Here is a 26,751-nt window from a genome sequence, read left to right as displayed (position 1 = left end):
CACGTGACAAAGCCGAATGCCTCAACTCTGTGTTTGCCTCAAAATCTTGTGTCCCAAACCCATCTCTCTCTGTTCCCACCTTTCCCAGTCGAACCCAACTGCTCCTGGACTCTGTGTCCTTCTCTCCTGACAAGGTGGAGAAGTTTTTATCAAACCTCGACTCTGATTCTGCAACTGGCCCAGATGGCATCAGCCCTCGGGTCCTAAAATCCTGCTCTGCCGCTCTATCTCACCCTCTCTCTGTTCTTTTCACCCTCTCTTTTGCTCAAGGTCATCTGCCAGCATCTTGGAAATCAGCAAACATTACCGCTTTACACAAAAAAGGTGCAAAAACAGATCCTTGCAACTACAGACCAATCAGCCTGCTCCCAATTATCAGCAAAGTCATGGAATCCATCATTGCTTCAGATATCAAATCCTTCCTCTTCTCCAATGGCTTGATCTCTGATCATCAATTTGGATTCAGACCAGGTCATTCTACTCTGGACATGTTGCTTCTGCTGTCTCAACAATGGATGGAGGTCCTCAATGCCAAACAGGAAATCAGAGCTGTCTCACTTGACATATCACGTGCCTTCGATACAGTCTGGCACCCAGCTCTGCTCACCAAACTCACCTCCTATGGTATTCAGGGAAATCTCCACTCATGGCTTGCGGATTTCCTCTCTGGTCGTAGGCAACGTGTGGCCCTGAATGGATTTCTCTCATCTTCCCTTCCTGTTCTGGCTGGAGTTCCCTAAGGCAGTGTTCTGGGCCCTGTGCTATTTCTGGTCTTCATCAATGACCTCTCCGACTCTCTGGAAAATCCTCTCTATCTCTTTGCTGATGACTCCACTATCTGCCGCTCCATTCCTCATCCCTCAGATCGGCAGTCTGCAGCCTCCTCACTCTCTGCAGACCTGGACAATAATCACAGACTGGTCAAACAAGTGGAACATGTCTTTCAATCCTGACAAATCTCACACTCTTACAATGTCTCTCCGAAAGGACCGACTGGACAACCCTCCCATCTACTTTCTCAACAATCCTCTCCAAGAAGTTCTGTCGCTCAAGCTTTTGGGTCTCACTATCTGCCATGATCTTTCTTGGGAAAACCACATTTCCAAGCTGGCCTCCAAAGCCAGTCGCCGACTGGGCATCCTCCGTCGTGCGAAGTCCTTCCTTGGCACACCTGAGCTCCTCACCACATACAAGGCTTTCATCCGCAGCTCAATGGAATACTGTTCCCCCCTCTGGGCTGGTGCTCCTGCCTCACACCTTGCTCGGCTTCACGCTGTTGAGGCCAAAGCTTTCAGAATCATTGGAATCTCCTGCGATGTAGTCAACTCCGAGGGCCTTTCACTCACTCACCGCAGGCAGGTTGGTGGTCTTTCTGTCTTCTACTGACTCCTCTCTGGCCTTGCTCCCCCAGCTCTCTCTGTGCTCTGTCCCCCAAATATTCCTTCAGGTCGCACAAGATCTGCCTGCAACCCTCTTATGGTTAAACTGCCAAAGTCTAGGCTCTCTGCTCACCTTCACTCTTTCATTCCCCTTTTCTCCCGCCTCTGGAACAAACTCCCCCACTCCATTCAATCCCACTCCTCCCTCCAGGTCTTTAAAACAGCTGTTCAACACCATCTCTTATCTTCCCCCATCGAAAACCTTGATCTTTTCTACCCCCGGTAATTCACCCCAGAGTCCTTGCAGCGTTCATATGTTTTATTCCTCTCCCACTTCCCCCCAAGTCCTCCCGATGTCCCTGCTCTCAAATGTTGTGTTTGTGTCCTTCCCCCTCTCTCCCCATCTTGTCTGCCGCTCCCCTTGTTTTTTTGTGTTTTGTGTGTCGGTTTGTCTTTTTTGTGATTATTGTTAGCTCTTTCACGAGCCTCGATCTTGTATACAAAAAAAAAAAAAAAAAAAAAAAAAAAGGCAATCCCGTCCCATTTCGTCTTGCGCTGGTATCCCTAGGATGCTCCAATACTTGCTGCCTTACTGCTGCAATGTTCATTTCCGATCGCCCAGTGCGCCTCCTACCAGAATTCCCCTTGTTGCGGTTGAGGCTAGTGCCATGCTCTTGGTATTTTGTAACATTCGCCCAGATGGTTTTGGCTGCTGGAGGCTCCCGTTCTGGGAAACGTTCCCTGAATGCATCACGAGTTCGCTGCAAACTTCCAGTTTGGTGAAAGGTTGTAACCATGAAGGTCCGCTGTTCAGTCGTAAGTTGAACCATCTTTTCAATGATTCAGACTGTCTCTAAACCCATACACGGTAGGCCCATCTTAAATACCCATCTTAAACAAAGGATGACGCAACCGACGATTACCAGACCAGCTTAAGAATTTTACATAATCAACTTGGCAGTCGAAAAGTAATGCGTCCCTTTCAAACTGTCTTGCACCGATTAGCCAAACTTGTAAAAATGCGATTTGAACTTGTCATTTTCAATGAACATGCACTCGGTCATGTGTGACAGCAATGATGCATGAAAGGCATCAATGCCTTTCATGCATCGAATCTCTCGCGATGAAGCTAACTCCAAGGGCCTTTCACTCACTCACCGCAGGCAGGTTGGTGGTCTTTCCATCTTCCACCGACTCCTCTCTGGCCTTGCCCCCCCAGCTCTCTCTGGGCTCTGTCCCCCAAATATTCCTACAGGTCGCTCAAGATCTGCCTGCAACCCTCTTATGGTTAAACTGCCAAAATCAAGACTTTCTGCTCACCTTCACTCCTTCATTCCTCTTTTCTCCCGCCTCTGGAACAAACTCCCTCACTCTATTCAATTCCACTCCACCCTCCAGGTCTTTAAAACAGCTGTTCACCACCATCTCTTATCTTCCCCCATCCAAAACCTTGATCTTTTCTACCCCCCCCCCCCCCACACTAATTTCGCCCCAAATCCTACACTTTTTTGAAATACCAACTTCTGTCCTGGAAGTCCTTGGTCTCCTTGTGTTTTACACCTCTCCACCACACCTCCTCCCCCCAGGCCCTCTCCCTCCCACGCTTCTCCCTGCTCTCAGGTGTTGTGTTTGTGTGCTTCCCCTCCTCTCCCCATCTTGTCTTCCGCTCCCTCTTTTTGTATGTTTTGTTTGTCTGGTTGATTTGTTTGTGAAATAAATGTTAGCTCTTTCACGAGCCTCGATTCGGTACACAAAAAAAACAAAAAAAAAAATGGAAAGCTGAGGATCTCTTCATAATTTGTAAACCACATGCAAATTGTCAAACTAAATAACCTTTGCATATTAACCCCTTGAATTCGGATTACCTTTTTTTTGATACGCCCTGTATATCTCCAAACTGCTGCCTGGAAAAAATTGAAACGTGGCTCATCTATCTATAATTCCAGTAATCTCTGTGTGTTTGTTTGTACGTTTGTACGTTTGTACGTTTGTTTGTTTGTCTGTGACCGCTGTTTCTCGACAACCACGGGTCCGATATACTTTAAACTTGCCAGGTATATTGCTGAGGACCCGAGGATGTGCCTTTTCAAGGTTTGAAATTAATCGGACAAGTACTTACCGAGCTATGGCGATTTAGCCGTTCGCCGTTCGCTTTGGCGTTGCGAATGGACCAAACCATTGCATGTAAATAGAGGGGGGGGTTCTGTGGTCGTTGCGAATGGACCAAACCATTCATGTAAATAGAGGGGGGGGGGGGTTCTGTGGTCGTTACTGCCACGTGGTTTCAAAGTTTTTTTTTGTTGTTGTTGTTTGCGCGCATGTTTTTTTGCACCCACGTACGGGCACGCCCTAGGATGTTTACACACACACACCCCTACACAAATTTTTTTTTTTTTTTTTTTTGGCAAGGAACGGGCACCCACGTACGGGCACGTCCTAGCTTATATATAGTACGGGCATGCCCTAGTCTATCTATAATTCCAGTAATCTCTGTGTGTTTGTTTGTACGTTTGTCTGTGACCGCTGTTTCTCGACAACCACGGGTCCGATATACTTGAAACTTGCCAGGTATATTGCTGGGGACCCGAGGATGTGCCTTTTCAAGGTTTCATATTAATCGGACAATTACTTACCGAGCTATGTCCAAAAAACGATTCAACCAATCAGAGAGCAGCGAGCTATCGCGTGTGCCGAACGTGGCGGACACACTCTGCCTCGGATGGCACATTTGAGAGCGTATTCATTTATTTCACGTTTGCAAACTATGTTGGCGCTATGTTGGCGTTAAACTATGTTTTAAAACTAATAAAAACCCCGGGGGGATTGTCACTGTACTCGCAAGCCGTTCGCCGTTCGCTTTGGCGTTGCGAATGGACCAAAACATTTCATGCACCAAACCATTTCATGTAAAGCGTTCGCCGTTCGCTTTGGCGTTGCGAATGGACCAAAACATTTCATGGACCAAACCATTTCATGTAAATAGAGGGGGGGATATAATTTTAGATATAGATATAGTACGGGCATGCCCTAGTTGTAAATAACTCCATATGGGGAATAGGTGTTGTTAACGATGACGTCATTGGTGCCATAATTATGACGTCATAATTCGACAGGAACAATGCTTAGTCTGATCAGTTTGAAATGTATTGAGCGTGATCTATGCAACAATTATATTAGAGAATATAAATTTATGATGTCATCGCTCACGTCGTCTGGCAGCCATATTGGATCAAAGAAAAAAAATGTAAAAAAAACAGAAGAGTTGGCTCGCAACAAGTTGACTGCGCAGGGTAAGTATTCTATGAATACTATCTAGTTTCCCTGGGCAACGCTAAAGTTAAATAACTTTTTGTATGGGTAAATTTGTCCTCTCCTACCCCCAACCTTCCTCCTTCCACCCCATTCTCCTCCCTGTCACCTTCTCTCTCCTTACTCCTTCTTCCCCTCCTCCCTCCTTACCCTTCCTCTCTCCTCCTCTCTCCCCACCCCTCCTCCCTCCCCCAGACTGTTAGTTCAGTTCGTCTTTTATAATACTTCGTGAATCCACTCATGCTAAAATAAAGGGCGAAATATGAAACCCGTATTCACGCTCTTACCGTGTAGAACTTGGATTATGCAATTCAATATCAACAGGTTTAGCTGCCTCTTCTCTCGTGCCCTTTCAAACTATGCAGAACATGGCAGACATTCTTGTGGTTCAACTTCGTAAATCTGATATCACATCATTCCCAATCCTTAAGACTCTTCACTACCTTCCTTGCTGTGCATCAACACATCAATTTCATAATACGGTGAAAACTTTCAAAGTAAAAAAACAAAAAAAACACCCAGTTCACATACCAGCAACAATGCTAATGTGTAACAGCATACATTTCCAGGTAATCCCTCGAACGAGAATGAAGACTTTTGGTGATCATACATTCTGTCGATCAATATATACCTTGGAATTTGTTGCCTTTTAACATTTGCACAGATTGCAGTTTTTTATGTTAATCTTTTTTTTCTCTTTTAAAAAGTCTTATCCTTTTGAAAATGTTTTTGTGAATTCTTCCTCGAGTTACACTGCACTGTAAACTTCTTTGAGACTCTATTCCTAAATGAAAAGTGCAATATGTGACATATAGATTAGATCTATCAATGTTTCTATCTTTACCCTTGTGTTTTTCAGGAAGATTATCAAAATAAGAATAATAGACGACGAGGAATACGAAAAGAACAAGAATCTATTTTTAATGCTGGGTGAACCAAGGTCATTAGAGTCAAAGAGTAAAGGTGGGTGATGAACACGAAAATGTAACATTGGATAATGTCAATGCTTAAATTAATTATACTATTGTTACTCTGTCTACTTGATGTTAAGCAAACAGGGGATGAATGGAGAAGGCAGTTGATGAAAATTAAATTGAGAAAAAGAAAATGGGAAGGAGGTTGTGAGAAGGGGAAAGGGATTTAATAGGGCACACTGGTGGTGTGTCTCAAAGGAATTTAACTATGGGGAATTTCTGGAACATATGTTGGAACCCATCTGTGGATCGGTCCCATCGGCCGATGGGTCTGACCCATCTGTGGATGCACGAGAAATGACAATGCAGACCCATCGGCCGATGGGTCTGCGCCATCTGCGGATGTGTTGTTCACCTTGAAGGAATGTGTTGACAGAATGGTGCTCTTCAATCAGGTACACAGTCATTGGAATTACATGTGGTAGGAATTTAACAGAGATGATTTTTAAATGTTTTATTATCTATTTCTACCCATCTATTTATACATTTTGTCAATACATTTTGTAATTAACAGATACATGGCAGTTTTAGTAAAGCTTTACATAACATACTCAACATTCATACAAAACATTAGGTGTTCTTCTGATAATGGCGGAGGGGAATGTTAAATTCCTTTATATTAAATTAAATAAAATAAAATTTAAATAAAATAAAATAATAAAATTTAAATTTTAAAAATAAAAGTTAAATAAAACATTTAAAAATCATCTCTGTTAAATTCCTACCACATGTAATTCCAATGACTGTGTACTTGATTGAAGAGCACCATTCTGTCAACACATTCCTTCAAGGTGAACAACACATCCGCAGATGGCGCAGACCCATCGGCCGATGGGTCTGCATTGTCATTTCTCGTGCATCCACAGATGGGTCAGACCCATCGGCCGATGGGACCGATCCACAGATGGGTTCCAACACATATACTGTGAGTGGGGACTTGAAGAAATGTATATATGGCCCCTCAAGACAAAACACCATATTTCATAATGAAGCTGAAATGTTCCATCATAAATAAGTATGTAATTGTGTGTGCTGCAGACAGCGGGTTAACGACAGAGCAAGTGGCAGCTGCTGGCAAACCGGGCCTGGGAGAACACACTAGACTGGACATCATGATCGAAGAATCCTACGAGTTCAAGGCAATTCTCATACACATATCTCATTTGTTTTTAATACTTATTACAATATACATAAGCTTGCTTGCACAGTAGACACTCAATTTTAATATCAACGAATTCAAATCCAATAATTCAAATAGGGTCCTCTGCCGACTATTCTCCCCAGTTGAAGACACCCTTGGAGAGACGCCATCCAAAGAAACACACACTGCTTGCAAGAGTATAGGAAATGTGATAGCCAGTCGAGGATAGATCATTGGATACCATTAGCTGATATTTGGGAAATCAGGGCAGGGTGCCAGACAACATCAAATGCATTGTAGATATCTAGTGAGATGGTCTTGGTCTCTTGTATGAAATCGGGAGCATCCATATTATATATAGAAGTTCGGGAGCATCCATATTGTATTATATATAGTTGGTATAGAAGCAGAAGCATGCCCAAGGTGGCATGACCTGAATGGAAGCCAAACTAATGATTGGAGATCAGAGTAAGAGAAGAGATGAGTCATGATAGCCTGCTGCAATGATCAATTTCATGACTTTGCTTATGATGAAGATAAGGCTGGCTGGTTGATTGACGGAAGGTCAATTTTGGCACGTACCATTATTTTCAACTTTTCAAATCAGTGGACTGCTTTTTCAAAAGGTACAGTGGAATATTTAATGTCCATCAGTGAACACGAAACAGACGCGACAACGGGCATGACGTACTACCTGAAGGAATGTGTAACTATTGAAGCAACGTCCTGGCAGGGAAGCACCAGGATGGCAACATAAAGTCAGGTCGGGAATCGAACCCAGACAAAACACACATCAAAGCATAGTATGCTACCTCTAAGCTATATAGAAAAATCCCACACGTTGCTTCACTTATGGTTAACTACTTAGTGTGTTGAGCCTCCTTGGGGGGCAGAGTTGAGTCCCTTCGGGGACCTCTTGTTGAGGACTCACTTTAGATAGTTAATAAGCAACCGTTTTTATTTCCGGCCAGATCAAATAAATTGGAGCATTTAATCAAGAAAGGAAGGCATGAATGCTAAAACGACTAATGAACAAAATTTTGGCTTACAAGGTGAAGGCAGTCGCCAATTAGTGTGCCAGTGAAATGGGAGATGGCATTGGGATAACTTCTACTGACATAATTCTCAATATTTCTCAAGGAATCAATGGGATTAACATTCTTGAACTTGTCTACGGAATGGGAAATGTCACAAACATATTTATTTGACGAGATGGAGATGCCAAAGCCAAACGTCTCATCTCGTTGGATCCTTAGAAAACCCATTGCAGAAGATCATCACCAATGGTGAGAGCCAGGCAATTCTGTACATCATTATCGGGTAATATTGAAGCATTTTTACTGATGCACCAGCCAGGTTCATGCTTATCTCACAACTGCAGATAAAAACGTCTGGTATTGTCCTAGTAGTAAAAACAAAAATCAAAGAAACTAGAGAGTTAATAGAACACCTTACCCCGTGCAGTCTTGAGAAACAAGGACATGGGTGAGGTCCGTGAGCGGCAAATTTGATTGCTTGTGATGATGTAAAATGCCATAATATTTTGTCCAAGTACTGCTAAACAGAAGAGATAAAAGGCGATTTGTGTCCTACAGTGTTCAAGTATATAATAAAATTGAAATACTTTTTTTTTTAAGGTTATAGAAAGAAACTAGAGCAATGCGACTGTGTCGCCAATATGCCTCCGCATAGTCCCACAGCGGGTAGATGCCCTCGTTCACTGTCCTAAAAATAAACAAGTTTGATTTAAATCCCTTCAGCTGTTTTCAAGTATCACATTTTCACCAGGTTTCACATCGATCGGTGAAGCGGTTTCAGAGAAGGCTTTTTTTAAAATCGGCTTTCAAGCGAATATGGCTGCCATACCACGTGACATATGACCTTAAAATGCACACTCTGCATATGTATGGGTAAGGGATCACGTTTGTGAAGTTTAATGTTGATCGGATAAAGTTCATTTTTCTATCCAAGATGGCTGCCAAACCACGTGACCTACGACATCATCATTTTCAAACTATATGCAACAGTGGTGTTGGATGATATTTGTACAATTTCGCATCAATTGGGCAAGCGGTTTCAGAGATATAATTATTTAATATTTTCCTTCAATCCAATATGGCTGTTTTCGTGATCATCTTTTAATCGCCATGCCTCATCAATGACACACATAAAGTTTCAAGTCAATCAATTTGGTGGTTTGGGAGAAGATGTCTTTTAAAGGTTTTAGGTTAAATCCAATATGGCTGCCAAACCATGTGACCTATGATGTCATAAATGTAATATTTCAATACAACTGGGTCATAGATTATGTGCATGCAATTTCAGATTTTTAGGATAAGGAATTCGATTAAAACATTTTTGGCTGGTATACCACTTCACCTATGATGTCATCATTATCATGCTTTTGTTCCCCATTGGGAGTACTTGACAATGTGCCAAGTTTTACATTTTTCCATTCAGCGGTTTCTGAGAAATAATTTTTTATTAATTTGCGTTTAATCCAAGATGGCTGCCATACCACGTGACCTATGATGTCACAATTATCATAAAAACATTCTGCATGAGTGTCACTCCTACCCTGAAAGTTTCGTCTCAATTGGACATGTGGTTGCTGAGGAAAACGAGGTTTAGCCCGTACGGACGGACAGACAACCCGAAAACATAATGCCTCTGGCCACCTTCAGGGGCGGAGGCATAAAAAAACGTCTGAAAGGTTAACGCCATTGATGAAGGGTCTTTTACATCACCTTATTCAACATGTTACATAGGTTATTCGTGCCTGGTGTTTGTCATTCATGACGTCCTATTAGTCAGGCAGCTTAGCAGCATATTTATCGAAAATGGGGAACGGCTTGACAAAAGCGCCATTTTTATTTTGGTGGTCCATTAGACCATATACAATAGATTTAGGACCGGAGGCAAGAAATATACAGTGTTCTTCACCTTTTTATTGGACAAAAACCAATTATGTATATATTTTCAACAAGGAGGCTATCTTTTATTTCATTACATGCAGTGTTATTTGTAGAACTTATGCATGCCTGCATAATAAATCTTACGCTTCCATGTAATAATTAATTAGTAATATAATACCGAGTGTTTATACAAATGTGTTATACTTGTGACTCGCGCACCTCTCATATATCTAACATGTACGCAACTACAAGGATGTAATGACAATATAGCTTTAGAACAGACAACATGTTGTTCAAGGTAATTTGTCCAGCAATTTATGTATTTACGATTTTAGTCTAACTCCAATAGCTGATGATTTATTTGCATAAATGTATTGCTCGATATTATGCTGTGCGAGTCGTATTTGCGCAAAAGTCAAACACTGTATATGACTTGCCTCCGGTCCTAATTCTATTGCATATGGTCCAATGAACCACTAAAAAAAAAATGGTACTTTTGTAAAGTCGTTCCCCCAAAAATTGCTAAGCTGCCTAACTACAGACTTGGCATTTAATATGGAATATTTTTTTTGTGGGGGTGAACTTACTTTTCAAGATGTCTTAGAACCAAAAGTTCATTGGGATTATGTTGAAATTATTCTAGATTTTGTTAATGTGACCTTTAAAAGAAACAAAAACCACATTTGACATTTAGAAACAAATAAATTGATCCTTGAAAGTGATGTAAACTAATATCGAACTCAATTCATGGACCGTACTGTGTTAAACTTCTGTACGTTTTCCAGAAGTATCTCTTTATTTTGCACATTAGCCAAATTTTTTTTTAACAAAAACAAGTTAAATTACGACTGGGATTACGGACAGTAAAATTACAGTTCAGTACTTCGTGTAACCCCCACGAGCATTCAGGAGAGCACATACACGTCGAGGCATGCTGTTCACGGGATTTGCCAAGGTTTGGACAGGAATCGCTTGCCAAGCAGTGACAATAGCCTGCTGCAATTCACACACAGAGGTCGGCTGCTGGTCCAAGTGGTCAATTTGACGCGTTAATTCTGCCCACAAGTTCTCTATCGGATTCATATCCGGGGACATGGCAGGCCGCTCCATATGCTCTACACCACGGTCAGCAAGAAAGTGTTGGATCATGCGAGCACGATGAGGCCGTGCATTGTCATCTTGGAAGACAAAGTTTCCTCGAAAGGCTGCACGAGCAAATGGAAGCAATGTTTCTTCCAGAATGGCCCTGTACGTGAACTGGTTCGGGTTTCCATTCAGAACAACCAGGTCAGTTTTGCCCCCTGCATGAAAAGCAGCCCAAACGGTCACCCCACCACCTCCAGCTTGGACTCTTGGCACTATACAATATTTGTTGTAGGCTTCATGCACTTGTCTGCGCACTCGGACGCGGCCATCTTGACGATAGACCAGAAATCTAGACTCGTCACTGAAGGTCACGTGATTCCAGTGTCCTGGCTGCCATTGCCGGTGCTCTCTGGCCCATTGCAATCGGCGCTGGCTGTGTTGTCTGGTCAGGCGTGGCTTTCTCAGGGGACGCCTGGCACGATAGCCTGCTTGAACCAGTCGTTGGTTGACTAGCCTTCTGGATACAGGCACATTTGTCAGTTGCTGCCACTCAGCCCTAAGCCGATTAGCTGACTTGGTACGGCCATTGTGGACTAACCGGTGTAGCTGGCGATCATCCCTCCTTGTGGTTCTGCGGGGACGTCCTGGCCTCGGTATTGGAGTAGGGACACCCCTCTGAGCATTTCGTTTCAGGATCTTTGACACCTGACCTTGAGTGATGCCATACTGCCGAGCAATAGCACGCTGTTTCATGCCGTAATTTCGTAAAGCCACCACTCCATGACAAACAGCATTGTCGAGTTGACGGACCATCTCCAGAGGAAGTGGCAATAACTTTTGGAGATGTGCAGCAGTTGTTTTCCACTAATACAGAACGCAACAACCCTTGTATACCCGACTGTGAAGCCAATCATCAAATGCACCTGTCCGTACATTTTGCCACGCCACCTGTGATATAATCCTGTTGTTGACTTCTTGCTGCGACAGACAATCAGTGACATGGTTCTTTTGACAAATAAATCACCAAAGTGTAAAATAAACTCACCAGATTGATATACTGAGTTAAGAAAGTAAACCCAAGTCAAGAAAAAAAAAAATTCCATATTAAATGCCAAGTCTGTATATATAACCCATGGGGAGTTGATGACATATGCCAAGTTTCAATTTTCGTTGAGTGGTGTTGGAGAAAATGATGTCCATTGTTTTACTTTAATCCAATATGGCTGCCATACCATGTGATCTATGACATCAGAGCAATAAAATATTATTCATGGGGAGTCCCTCCAATGTTTAATGTTTCACATTGATCGGACAAGTGGTTGCAGAGAAAACCATTTTTAAAGCAAAGATATATAGACGCAGACACACACACAGGCATCGCCCTTTGGGGAGAGACCAATAATCAGATAGAGCCTATTCGATTACATAACCTTACTGGCAGTACTTTTGCCAATTAATGTATCGTATTCGGTTTGTTGTATGAAACCCACACTGCATTTGCTGTTATGTAAATACATTACTCAAGACGAAGAGGTTATTTGTTCCTATTATACTGTATTTAGATACACAGGCAGTTCAAAATGATCTCACATCGATTTCAAGCTTCCACAGAACATTTCCTTTGGCAATCACTTTGATTTCCAATTCCATGAAGGAATGATCCTCTTGGCCGGAATACTTGAAGTCAGGGGCCTACACAAACGGTGTGCCTCAGAAAGTCTATGATGCCGATGGGCTGAAACCTACCAACATTTGATGATGCTTCTAACAGTTGCTTTTAGTCTTTTTCACACTGAAGAGAAAACTTATAGGGAAAGCATGGCGATTGTGAATACAACACTTCTGAATATGTCTTGGGCCTAACGGAGCAGCAAAATGGCAGACGTATGATTTATTTTTCCAGGTGTGTAGTCAGATTCCAATTGTGGGTGGAGTCAGGCCAGCTGTCCAATCAATGGTTATAATGAAACATACACATTTTGAGGTTTGGCTAATTATATATCCAGTGCCTATAGAAAGTCTACACCACTTTTCAAATTTTTCACCTTTTGTTGCCTTGTAGCCTGGAATTAAATTGCATTGAATCAGACTTTTTCCACCTTTATTTACACATCGTAACCCACCACTTCCAAGTGAAAAACAAATTCGACAAATTTCGGATAATTAATTAAAAATACAAAACTAGCATATCTTGGTTGGCTAAGTGTCCACCCGGGTATATATTAGCAATTGTAAATTAGCTCAGGTGTAACCAATCACCATCAAAATCACACACCAAGTTAATTGGCCTCCACCTTTGTTAAATTGAAGCGATTCTGATTAATTCAGAATAAAATCAGATCTTCCTGTAGGTGTCCTCTGCTGGGTAGTGCATTTCACGGCAAAGACTCAACGATGAGCACCAATGAACTTTGAAAGGCATGTGGGATAAAGTTGTGGAAAGGCACAGATCAGGAGATGGGTACAAAAATATTTTAAAGGCCTTGAATATCCCTTTGAGCACAGTCAAGGCAATCATTAAGAAGTGGAAGGCATCAGTGTGATGTACAGTCACGTGAAAAAGTAAGTACACCCCATGTAAAGTTTTGACTTTTTCAACATATTTCAACATACAGCTATTTGATCTTCATTTCAACAATATTGATAGATAAAGGTGATATAATATAACAAATATCATGAAACATTTACATTTTGAACTCCATTGTATAATTTAAATAAACATCAATGCAAATTTCGCATGTGGAAAAAGTAAGTACACCCCTACATTTATCACTACTTCAAATACCTAAAATTAGAATCAAGTGCACCAGCTCAGGTGCAAATGATTAGAACATCGTTAGAGAGGATCTTGGAGGAACCTGTCTTATTTAAACCTCAGACATTTAGTTTGGTTTGCTTTTTGTTGTTGAAGTGTGCGGCATCACCATGCCTAGATCAAAAGAGCTCTCTGAGGCCTTCAGAAAGAAGGTTATAGATGCCTATGAGTCTGGGAAGGGATTTAAAAAGATCTCCCAACAATTTGAAATCAATCATTTGACTGTCCGGAAGATCATCTACAAATGGAGAAGATTCCAAACAACTGCCAACTTGTTCAGGTCAGGCCACCCCAGGAAGTTCAGCCCAAGAGCAGACTGCAAGATGCTGAAAGAAGTCTCTAAAACCCCAGAATGTCATCACGGGACCTACAGGTAGCTCTTGCCACTGTTTATGTCAAAGTGCACGAGTCCACCATTAGAAAGAGGCTGCACAAATTTGATCTACATGGGAGGTGTGCCAGGAGGAAACCTTTGCTGTCCAGAAAGAACATCAGGGCAAGACTAAAGTTTGCCAACGAACACCCAGGCAAAGACCAGCACTTCTGGAACACTGTGCTCTGGACAGATGAGTCAAAGGTGGAGCTATTTGGCCACAGTACCAGAAGACATGTTTGGCGAAAACCAAAGACAGCATTGGACCACAAGAACCTGATACCAACTGTAAAGCATGGTGGTGGAAATATTATCATTTGGGGCAGCTTTGCTGCATCAGGGCCTGGGCAGCTCACCATCATGGAATCCACTATGAATTCTTCGTTGTACCAGAGGGTGCTTGAGGATAATGTGAGGCCATATGTCGGAAAGTTGAAGCTCAACCGAAGGTGGACCTTGCAACATGACAATGACCCTAAACATGCCAGTAAATCCACCAAGGAATGGCTGAAAAGAAAGAAATGGAGGGTTCTGGAATGGCCAAGTCAAAGCCCGGATCTAAATCCCATCGAGATGTGGGGGGATTTGAAACGAGCTGTGCATGCAAGAAACCCCTCAAACATCGCACAGCTGAAAGAATTCTGCATGGAGGAGTGGGCAAAAATTTCTCCCAGTCGATGTCAGAGACTTGTAGACAGTTACAAGAAACGCCTACTTGAGGTTGTTTGCCAAAGGGGGCAATACCACCTATTAGAGCCAAGGGTGTACTTATTTTTTCCACATGCGAAATTTGGATTTATGTTTATTTAAATTATACAATGGACTACAAAATGTAAATGTTTCATGATATTTATTATATTATATCACCTTTATCTATCAATATTGTTGAAATGAAGATCAAATAGCTGTAGGTTGAAATAGTCAAAACTTTACATGGGGTGTACTTACTTTTTGACACGACTGTATGCAACATCTAGACCTCACCTTCGACAACATATAACAAGCAGACAACATACACGTCACTTGCAGGTTGGTGGGCCCGGGGAAGTGGCGTTGTGCTTGCTGCTCGCACAATAAAAGCCATTCTGAATTGAGCTGAATTGGTGTTCTTTCGGTGGAACAACACATGGCGACGAGGATAAACCTTCAGAAGAAACTTTAATTGCCCGTGGCATTCACCCAGTTTGTGAAATTCTCCGATTTTTTTTTGTTTTCCTGCTACTTCACGGAGGAATCCTTGATGACGCCATACAGCCGCATCGATGAATTCAATGCCCTTGGAGGTGATTGGAAGACGACGTATGCTGAACGTTTGGAGTTCTACTTCAAGGCGAATGGTATCTCGGATGAGCGGCAGATGAAAGCAGTGCAACTGTCGGTATGTGGCGCAGAGACGTTCACGTTGTTGAAGAATTTGGCCATGCCCGGGCCCATAAGGGACCTGAAATATTTGGAACTTGTGGAAGCTCTAATGGATCACTGCAACCCAACCCCATCAGTAATTGTCCAACGTTTCAATTTCTATACGAGCCGTCAGGCAACAGTACAGTCAATTTCTGAATTAATTTCAGAGCTTAAGAAGCTTTCACACTTCTGCGAGTTCAGTGACGCACTCGAGGACATGCTGCGGGACCTGCTTGTTGTTGGTGTTGCAGATGATCGCATACGGCGCCGCCTGTTAGCCGAACGGACATTGAAATTTACGACAGCCAAGGACATTGCCATGGAGAGTGCGGACAAAAACGTTGCTGACATCGGCATCACTCGCTCTTCATACTGTCAGGCACAGACCAACACCACCGTCAATCGTGTCGAACAACTGTCATCACAGCGACGGAAAATGAAACCCAGACCCAGACGTCCATCAGAAATAAGTTATGGGAGCAACAGTTGTCATCGCTGTGATGGTAGGCATTCACCAGATGAATGTCCCTACAAAAATACCACATGCCATTTCTGCCACAAGAGTGGCCATAATCGCTCCAGCTTGTCTCTCCCGCAAACATAAAGAGAAAGCGGGTGGTACTGTTACGGGGTCCCCCCCCCACCCCCCCCCCCCCCCCCGCCTTACCCCTGGTCTCGGTGGACCTCCGAACCCCGAGAGGGTCCCCGGCAGAAAGATGTTTTTATCCCTCACTGGAACCAGCAAATGAAACAGTCGAATCAAATGATGCAACCCCACCCGGTTATAAGCAAACCATAATATATTATAAATCCCACACAAAGAGCCATACCGCAATGGGGCAAGCCATACAGCAATGGGGCAATCACACACTTTCAAATCCTACGACAATATCCTTATCAAGCCCCTCAACCCCACACTCACGGCACCTCCCCCAATGTCTCTGCTCCCCTCCAAGGCGAAGTCCCAATGTCTCTGTGCGCTCCAGCGATCGGGGAGTCGAGGCCCGATGGTCAATTGAGGCGTCGACGAGCGAGACGACCCCGAGGTCACGTGCTCAGCCCCCAGCAGCACAGCGGTGGAGAAGAACCTCACAAAGATTCGAATTGAGGTGTCGACGAGCGAGACGACCTCGAGGTCATGTGCTCAGCCCCCAGCAGCACAGCGGTGGAGAGGAACGTCACAAAGATTCGAATTGAGGCGTCGACGAGCGAGACGACCCCGAAGTCACGTGCTCAGCCCCCAGCAACACAGCGGTGGAGAGGAACCTCACAACGATTCGCTCCGATGTACACGTTGCGGTTCAACCCACGAGCCTCCGTAGAATTCGCACGTGCCCCTCTCTGGCACGGCCGTTCCCGGCAATCCACCAGGGAATAATGCCCAGCCGACACAATGAAAGCCTGTTCCCTGCAGGGTGCTCGCGTGGCCAGAATGGCGGGCGGCTTTCGCTCCAACCCGGGTTCTCAAGGTCTGGATCCCTTCGCTCCACCTCTTCCGGTCTCGATCCGGATTTTCCCACCACCTTTTATCAGGAGCGCTTTTAACCCTTTTAACCACAACAAGCCTCATCTGGAATCAACCATGAACAAGAACCACCATAATTAGGGCCGGTATCCGTAACAGTACAAAGACACACCTAATTGGTTCGGATTTGTATGCTGATGAGGTAACATCTGCTTCTGGTGATACCTCTGAGATGCACAATGCACAGCACATATTTCATTTTTTCCCTAAAAACAGAGCAGAACCTCTGCTGGCTCTGGTCGGTATCAACAATCGACGTTTGGAAATGGAGGTTGACATAGGTGCCGCTGTTTCGCTCATCAGCTGAGCTGCTTTCAACAACCTGTGGCGTGAACCTCACTGACCCAAATTGCACTGGCCGCCCCATCTGCTCTCTACCTACACTTTTTGATAGAAGATTGTTGATACCGACTCGAGCCAGCAGAGGTTCTGCTCTGTTTTTAGAGCAGAAATGAAATATGTGAACAGACCAACCCCTGTGGAACTTGTGACGTCAACGTGACTTACGGCAATCGTAAGTTCAACCTACTGTTACGTGCTCCTCCCTGACCGCCTGGTCACGGTGTACCTCCAAGCCCCGAGAGGAGTCACGGCAGAAAAATGTGTTATTCTGTGTGTCAAAGATCAAAGGAGAAGCCACCCCAATTGTTACTCACAAACAAATATTGTATTAAGATCACACAATAATTACAGTACAACAATAATAGTATTCAAAAGTACAATCAATATGTCCTATGATGGTACCATCAGTTTTGTAATATTGAACTCACTGTGCTCCAAGTGAGTGAAACACGAACATCCCCAATGTCTCTTATTCCCGGCTTCAAGCCCAAAGTTGCTTCACTCCAGCGATCGACAGAACGATGTCCAATCGAGACCAGAATCCCGTGCGGATGGCAAATACAGTCACACAGCCCAAAGCTGTACCAAGGCGCCCTCAAGGCGACTGGGAAACCCAAAGGCGCCCTACAGGCGACTGAGAGATCACACCTTCGGGTATGGACGAATTAACCTTCAAAAAGCCACATCACACACACGCCCCAGATCGACGTCTGAATGCGGTGAATATGGTCGAAAAGAGATGAAACCGCAAGCAAAGCACAAGTCCTGCGCGAGTCAAAATGGCCGATGACCCGCTCTTGAGACGTAACGGCCTGGCGATAATTCTCCTCGGAATCCAATGCCAAAAACCTGACACGCAGGTTGAGCGGTCACAACGATGACAACTCTGTCACAGGGACCCCTTTCCCGGGAACCCGAAAGTTCGCTCGTGACTCTTGCTCGCCAACGTTCGCTTCAGAACTCTGGGCGGCTCGGCTTTCTTGTCCGACTCACTCGCTCCGCCCTTTTTCCACTTTTTCCTCTTCATCGTCCGGTTCCCGATCCAGTTTCCTGTTTCTTATAACAGTAACTTTTTTACCTTTTGAAAACAGTTCATGGACAATAAACCTTTTGAAAACAATAATAGTACCTGGAATCAGAAATATTTACAGTGGATGCAAACCACCCAAACGGAAGTGACGAATCCGTAACACTTCCCCCCCTCAAGAAAGAAAGTTTGAACATAGTGAAAACTTTCTTTGTCGGAAAAACTCTCCCAACAAACAAACGTAAACTCACACCCGAATCATCAATTCCCGTGAGCAATGATAATATCAATAGTTCCCAAAAATAAAGCAACAAAACTTCCAACAACCTACAGAGATTTCCAAAGTTAGTTCACTCTGGACAAAGCACCAGCAACGACATTGTCCCTGCCCTTTACATGCTCCATTTCCAAGTTGAACTCCTGCAAAGCCAAACTCCATCTCATCCACCTCTGATTTTTATTTTTCATTTTTTGAATGAAGGTTTAGGGGTTGTGATCAAAAATCCAAAGTCAAGCAAATCTACAGCACTTTTTTAGGGAGGCCGAGCTGAGAGCCAGGTTTCATGGTGGTTGGGTGGTGAGGCCTGGAAGTATTCACGACATGGACACCTTTAGGAACATGGAGTTCACGGTTAATCCATGTAGGAATATTGGCTTGGCTGCTCCGCAGCATTCAGTGCTTCAAACTCTTCCTAACTTTCATAATAATCACGGTTGGAGCGCTTGTCGCTGTAGTCATGTGAATAGCGGTCTCCTTCTCGGCCACTACCCTGATAATCATCCCTTCGGGAGCTGCCATAACTCTGAGAGCCTCCATAGTAATCTCGACTCCGGCCACCACCAAACTACCTCCACGTTTTCCTCCTCTGTAGCCCCCTCGACGTCCATGGCCTGCCTTCTCTCTATTAAGGTCCGACCATCCAAATCCTTGCCATTCAAATCCTTTTCTGCATCTTTGGCATCCTTTGTGTTTTCAAACGTGACAAAGCCAAACCCTCTTGACTTTTGCGTCTCCTTGTCTTTTATCAGCCGCACTTCCAAGAGTGGTCCATATTGACGGAAGACAGAGTCCAGAACAACTTCCCTTGTTTTGAAGTTCAGTCCACCTACAAAGAGCTTGCCAACATTGCCTCCATCCCTGACTTGTGTGTGCTGACACTTAGTTTCAGGGTACCTGACAAGAAGTGTCTGTGCAAAGCGTGACGTCAGTACCTTCCTCTTCTCTTCAGAGCGCTTCGTACCCATAGCACGAGTCGCAGTACAGGATGGAAAGATACCCGGAATCTCCTGCTCTAACTGTGCGGTGTTATTTTCCATACTAGGCTTTTCAACAAACATCGGGTTACCAGAAACTTGACCAACGGCCAAATCATTCCCGACAACAAAAGATATTCCCTCTACAGGTAGAGTGGCTTGTAAACCTACGGTGACCGGTCCTGACACCAAATCAGACTTCAAATGGATGACATGAAGTGGGGCTTTAACACAGCCACCAACCCCCTGTAAAAGAACACTAACACCAGTTGCCGTCTTCTCTGACAATGGCAAAATGCCTTCCAGCATTAAAGATTGATGTGCTCCTGTGTCCCTCAATACCCTAACAGGTCTCTGGTTATTCAAGTCTCCATCCAGTGACACAAACCCCTCTGAAATAAAAGGTTTGTAACCCTCTTGAGCAAGGTCATTCTGTGATGCCATAACCTTGGCATGGGAACCTTCACAAGGCACTGTCCTCCAAGGACGATTTCTCGCATTTGCCAATGCATTCGACGTTGTACTAATCTGACTCCGCTCCTGATTTTTCCTTTTCAGGGCGTAACATTGGGACATCAAATGTCCAGGTTTCTTGCAAAAAGCGCAAGTAGGCCTGGCGGGAAAATTCGTGGTCTGCCTCGAGCCCCCCCCCCCCCCGGAAGATAAGACTGTCTTGGAACTGTAGTCTTCTGATCCCTAAAAGTCGCGGTATCAGAGTTGTCCTCATAGTCATCTCTAGGCCGCCACCATGAATATTCGTTCTCCGCACCGGATGTACCATAACTCCCCTGTCGAACTCTAGGCGGGAAGTTAGGTTTGTGGAACCCCATCCTATGTGTCAAGGCATAGTCATCTGCCACAGTTGCTGCCTCATACAACTCTGGTGCTTTCTTTTCCCCAAAATGTACTTTAATGTCTGCGTGGACACACTGTTTGAATTCCTCCACCAAGATCAATTGTCGCAACAGGTTGAAGTCTTTCCCAACCCCCTTCGAATCACACCACCGATCAAACATGGTTTCCTTCACTCTGGCAAACCCCACATGGGTTTCACTCTCCCTCTTCCTGGCATTCCGGAATTTTTGCCGGTAAGATTCAGGGACCAATTCATAGGCTTTGAGAATGGCTTTCTTCACTTCCTCATAATCTGTACATTTGTCAATCGGTAAAGCCGAAAATATATCCTGAGCTTTACCCACCAGAACACTTTGCACTAACATAGTCCAGGACCCCACAGGCCATTTTAGCATTTGAGCCACTTTCTCAAAGTGTAAAAAAAACTTGGCTACCTCCTTTTCATTGAAGGGTGGAACCAGCCTCACATGTCTACCAACATCCCAGGTGTTCTCACTAGTTGTCGAACCAGCCGGCATGGATGCTACTTCTCCCCGTTCTCCCATTAATTCCATCTGCTTGAATTTAACTTCCTTCTGATACTCCATGTCACGTTCCTTTAACTCCCTTTCGGCTTTCATTTCCTCTGCTCTTTCCTTTGCTCTCTTTCTTCTTCAGCTCTCCTTTCCTCGGTTCTTATCTCCTCACGTTCTCGTTCCTGTTCTACTCTTCTTTCCTCGAGTTCTCTTGCAGCTCTCCTTTCCTCTGCTTTTAACCTTTCCTCTGCTTTTCTTTCCTCTGCTTTTACCCTTTCCTGGCTCTGCAGTTGCATCTCCGTTTTCCGGAGCTCCACATTTTCTTTTTCCTCGGGTAACCAATCCAAGGCTACCTCTGTCCATGTTCCTTGTCCCACCAGAGATTCTACCACCAATGTCTATATCTCTGCGTTCTTCATATTAACTCGGACCTCCAAGTTAAAATGTCTGGCCAATATCAAGAGTTCCGATTTTTTTAACGCTAGGAACTGTGCCTCATCAGGGGACACCGCAAACTGTTCTGCGTCAAACACCATGGTGACTATCAGTTAGCACCTGTTAACCTTCACACAAAATTATTTCCAATTTTTTGAAAAATTTGGGAATGTTAGAAAAAAAATTCCAAATTTGGGAATTTTGGGAATGTTCGGGAATTCTATCCCGGACGAGTGTTATTAGGGAATTTAATCCCGAACGAAGACCCAATTTCGAGCCCCCGAGCCAATTGGACGAGCCCCCAATTTCTGTTACGTGCTCCTCCCCGACCCCCTGGTCACGGTGTACCTCTGAGCCCCGAGAGGAGTCATGGCAGAAAAATGTGTTATTCTGTGTGTCAAAGATCAAAGGAGAAGCCACCCCAATTGTTACTCACAAACAAATATTGTATTAAGATCACACAATAATTACAGTACAACAATAATAGTATTCAATAGTACAATCAATATGTCCTATGATGGTACCATCCGTTTTGTAATATAGAACTCACTGTGCTCCAAGTGAGTGAAACACGAACATCCCCAATGTCTCTTATTCCCGGCTTCAAGCCCAAAGTTGCTTCGCTCCAGCGATCGACAGAACGATGTCCAATCGAGACCAGAATCCCGTGCGGATGGCAAATACAGTCACACAGCCCAAAGCTGTAACAAGGCGCCCTCAAGGCGACTGGGAAACCCAAAGGCGCCCTACAGGCGACTGAGAGATCACACCCTCGGGTATGGACGAATTAACCTTCAAAAAGCCACGTCACACATACGCCCCAGATCGACGTCTGAATGCGGTGAATATGGTTGAAAAGAGACGAAACCGTGAGCGAAGCACAAGTCCTGCATGAGTCAAAATGGCAGACGACCCGCTCTTGAGACGTAATGGCCCGGCGATAATTTTCCTCGGAATCCACTGCCAAAAACCTGACATGCAGGTTGAGCGGTCACCTCGATGACAACTCTGTCACAGGGACCCCTTTCCCGGGAACCCGAAAGTTCGCTCGTGACTCTTGCTCGCCAACGTTCGCTTCAGAACTCTGGGCGGCTCGGCTTTTTGTCCGACTCACTCGCTCCGCCCTTTTTCCTCTTCTTCCTCTTCGTCGTCCGGTTCCCGATCCAGTTTCCTGTTTCTTATAACAGTAACTTTTTTACCTTTTGAAAACAGTTCATGGACAATAAACCTTTTGAAAACAATAATAGTACCTGGAATCAGAAATATTTCCAGTGGATGCAAACCACCCCAACGGAAGTGACGAATCCGTAACACTACCCCTGATCGTCCTCCAAGGTGATGGACCATCATTACTCAGTAGGAACTGGTTGGAGGTAATTGAACTCAGCTGGAAGCAGATGCATCAATTTCGTGCAACCAATGCATCAAAACCACTTGAAGCAGTCCTGGCCAAATATCCAGACATCTTGTCTTGGAAATATCCAAATATCCAAATATCCAAATATCCAGCAGTCCTGGCCAACGATGAGCTCGGTACTTTGTGGGGTTACTCCGCTAAACTCAACATTGACAAAGATGCTAAACCAATTTTCTGCAAGGCTCGACCAGTTCCTTTTGCTCTGCACAAAAAGGTTGATAAAGAGCTCGATCGACTCCAGGAACTTGAGATCGTTGAGCCAGTTCAATATTCAAATTGGGCTGCACATGTTGTCCCCGTTGTCAAAGCTGATCAGTCTATTCGTCTTTGTGGTGACTACAAAATGACAGCCAATAGATGCTCAACACTAGACAACTATCCAATCCCACGGATTGATGATTTGTATGCTAATTTGAGTGGAGTCCAAAGTTTCAGCAAACTCGACCTCAGGTCAGCATATCTTCAACTTCTTCTCGAGGAAGAATCGAAGAAATACCTGACAATCAACATGCACCATGGCCTGTACAAATACCACTGACTGAGTTTTGGGGTGAAGTCTGCCCAGGGATATAGTTGTATGGACACTTTGTTTGCTGCAGAACGGCACATTGCGGTTTATCAGGATGATATCCTGGTCACCGGTTCAACAGAAGCTGAGCATCTACACAACCTAGAAGGAGCCTTGAAAAATCTATCAGACTCCGACCTCTGTTTAAGGCTCGATAAGTGTGAGTTAATGGCACTATCAGTAACATACTTGGGTCACAGAATTGAGGCTCAAGGCCTACATCCAACCAAGGATAAAGTCAGAGCGATTAAGGATGCACCAGCTCCAAGACACGTGACAGAACTGAAGGCCTACCTCGGCATGCTGCAATACTACAGCCACTACATCCCAAACATATCCAATGTTTTGGGTCTTCTCTATCACCTGCTGAAGAAAGGAGTCTCATGGAACTGGGGTACTACACAACAAGCAGCTTTCCATAAATCAAAGGACCTGTTCCAAGCATCAAACATACTAGTTCACTATGATCCTGATAAGGACATCGTACTGACGTGTGATGCTCGTCAGTATGGTGTGGAGGCAGTGCTGTCTCATGGTATGCCTGATGGTTCAGAGAAACCAGTGGCATTTGCCTCCAGGACATTATCTCCTGCAGAAAAGAATTATAGTCAGTTGGACAAGGAAGGTTTAGGAATCATCTTTGGAGTCAAAAAGTTCCACCAATACCGATTTGGATGACACTTTGTTGTCGATACTGATCACAAACTACTGATTAGCCTGTTTGGTCCAACCAAAGCAACATCTGACACACTACCACCCAGGATATACGATGGTCGTTGCTACTCGCTGCTTACGACTACCGTATTCAGTATAAACCCGGATATGCCATTGCCAACGCGGATGCTATAAGCCATCTACCATTGCCCGATTTGGTCGCCAACCCACCGTTACCTGGCAGTGTGATCGCCTTGATGGATCATCTGGAGGACTGTCAAGACGGAATAGTCAAGATGAAGTCACTGGCTAGGAATTATGTATGGTGGCCAAAACTAGACACTGATATTGAACAGTGTGTTCAACATTGCTATCCCTCCCAAAGCACCAGGAATGCACCAGCGAAGGCACCGCTGCATCCCTGGGAATGGCCCACCGAACTGTGGCATCGAGTTCATCGAGACTATGCTTGACCAGTGAACGGTCAGATGCTACTAATCATCACTGATGCCCACTCAAAGTGGATTGACGCTTACACAACACATGGCACTATGTCAGCTGGAACAATAGAGAAACTGAGACGTTGTTTTGCTACACACGGCTTGCTCAGTTATCGTTAGTGATAATGGTGCATGTATCTCGAGCTCGGTATTCACCAAATTCACACGCAGGAATGGTGGCAGACACAAATATGTCAGTCCACAACACCAAGCTTCCAATGGCTTGGCTGAACGTTCAGTTGGAGTCATCAAGTCCAGACTACGCAAACTGCAGGATGGAAATCTTGAAATCAGGCTCTCGCGTCTGCTCCTCAAGTATCGTACTACACCTCATGGAACAACAGGAGTAACACCATCAGAATTACCAATGAAACGACACCTAAGGAACAACCTGAACTGTGTGAAACTAGATATGGCTTCTCGATTGTACCAGAGCCAACATAACCAGAAGTTGCATCACGACAAGTCAGCAATGAGACGCTCACTTCACACCAGGGATCCAGTGTTCTCCCGCAACTTTGGTGCAGGCGCTGTTTGGTTGCCTGGCAATGTCATAGACAAACCTGGGCCACTGTCGCATACAATATGCTTGCATGATGGGCGGGTTGTCCGACGACACCAAGACCACGTTGTCTACCGTCACTGTAGCCCCATCGAACCTCCAAACACTGCCTGTCGTTAAGCCGGAGCCTGAACAGCAACAATCCATTGTTGTGCCTGCACCTGGGAATGTTGTGCCTCTAACGGGCGTCTCTGATCCACTCATGCCTGAAATCAATGCTGCTGTTCCACCTGCAGGCAGTGATGTTGCCTCTCCTGCATACCTGCCACGCAGCTCAACCAGAAACAGCGACACAACTCTCCTGCACACCTGCCATGCCGATCAACCGGAATCAGGAAATGCCCTGATCGTATGGACCTATAGATGTGTCAGTCAAAGTCATCTTGTTGCATCGGGGTAGTTCAACCCTGACTCTTCAAGTTGTGTTATTTTAGTTTTCCTAAACTTAGCACCGTTTTGTGTTGATTCACTTTTGCCAAAATATTGCTCATGGTTTTCACAATTGACATTTTCACATTTCTTTTCACATTTGATGCAAAAATGTTGTATATGGACTTTTGTTAATCACCCAGCATAAAGGGGGACATGTGATGTATGCAACATCTAGACCTCACCGTCGACAACATATAACAAGCAGATATGGATGTACACGTCACTTCCAGGTTGGCGGGCCCAAGCGGCGTTGTGCTTTCCACTCGCACAATAAAAGGCACTTTGAATTGAGCTGAATTGGTGTTCTTTCGGTGGAACAACACAATCAGGTACCACCAAGACCCTGCCTTGATTAGGCCGTCCCTCCAAACTGGATGACCAAGCAAGGAGGAGACTGATCAGAGAGGCCACCAAGAGACCAATGGCAACTTTGAAAGAGCTACAGGCCTTTATGGAAAAGACTGGTCAATGTGTACATGTGACAACATTATCCCAAGCACTCCACAAGTCTGGCCTGTATGGTAGAGTTGCAAGAAGGAGGCCATTACTCAAAAAACCCCACCTTGAGTCCCATTTGAGGTATGCATAAAAACACTCCGGAGATTCTGAAGTGGCAAAAGGTTTTGTGGTCTGTTGAAACCAAGATGGAACTTTTTGACGTTTTGCACAAACCCAACACAGCACATCACCCAAAGAACACCATCCCGACTGTAACGCATGGTGGTGTCAGCATCATGTTTTGGAGGATGTTTCTCACCAGTAGGGACTAGATCACTTGTCAGGAAAGAAGGGAAAATGTATGGAGCAAAATACAGAAAGATCCTAGAGGAAAATCTGTTGCCCTCTGCAAGAAAGTGGAAATTGGGACAGAAGTTCACCTTTCAGCATGACAATGACACTAAACACACAGCCAAAGCTACACTGGAGTGGCTGAGCAACAAAAAGATAAATGTCCTTGAATGGCCCAGTCAGAGCCCCGACCTAAACCTAATTTAAAATCTTTGGCAAGACTTGAAAATTGCTGTCCCATCAATGCTCCACATGCATCTTCACTGAGATTGAACAGTTTTGTACAGAGGAATGGGCAAATATTGCCCAATCAAAATGTGCAAAGTTGATAGAGACCTATCCCAACAGACTCACAGCTGTATTGCTGTCAAAGGTGTTTCCACCAAGTATTAACTCAGGGGGGGTGGACACTTATCCAACAACGACATTCTACTTTTGTATTTTTAATTAATTTTCTGAAATTTGTAGAATTTGTTTTTC

General features: G+C 44.4%; 1 protein-coding gene across 1 annotated transcript in view; it reads left to right on the top strand.

Annotated features, from left to right (window-relative positions):
- LOC137429783 (sodium/calcium exchanger 1-like) overlaps positions 1-26,751 on the top strand; it is an 88,481-nt gene that overhangs the window by 59,672 nt on the left and 2,058 nt on the right. The window contains 2 exon segments of the mRNA XM_078779848.1: positions 5,548-5,651; positions 6,701-6,801. Coding sequence (XP_078635974.1) covers positions 5,548-5,651; positions 6,701-6,801 — 205 coding nt within the window.

Source organism: Myxine glutinosa, chromosome 6 (genome assembly GCF_964187855.1).
Source record: "Myxine glutinosa chromosome 6, kmMyxGlut1.1, whole genome shotgun sequence".
Lineage (NCBI taxonomy): Eukaryota > Metazoa > Chordata > Myxini > Myxiniformes > Myxinidae > Myxine > Myxine glutinosa.
This window is presented reverse-complemented; position numbering and strand designations above follow the sequence as displayed.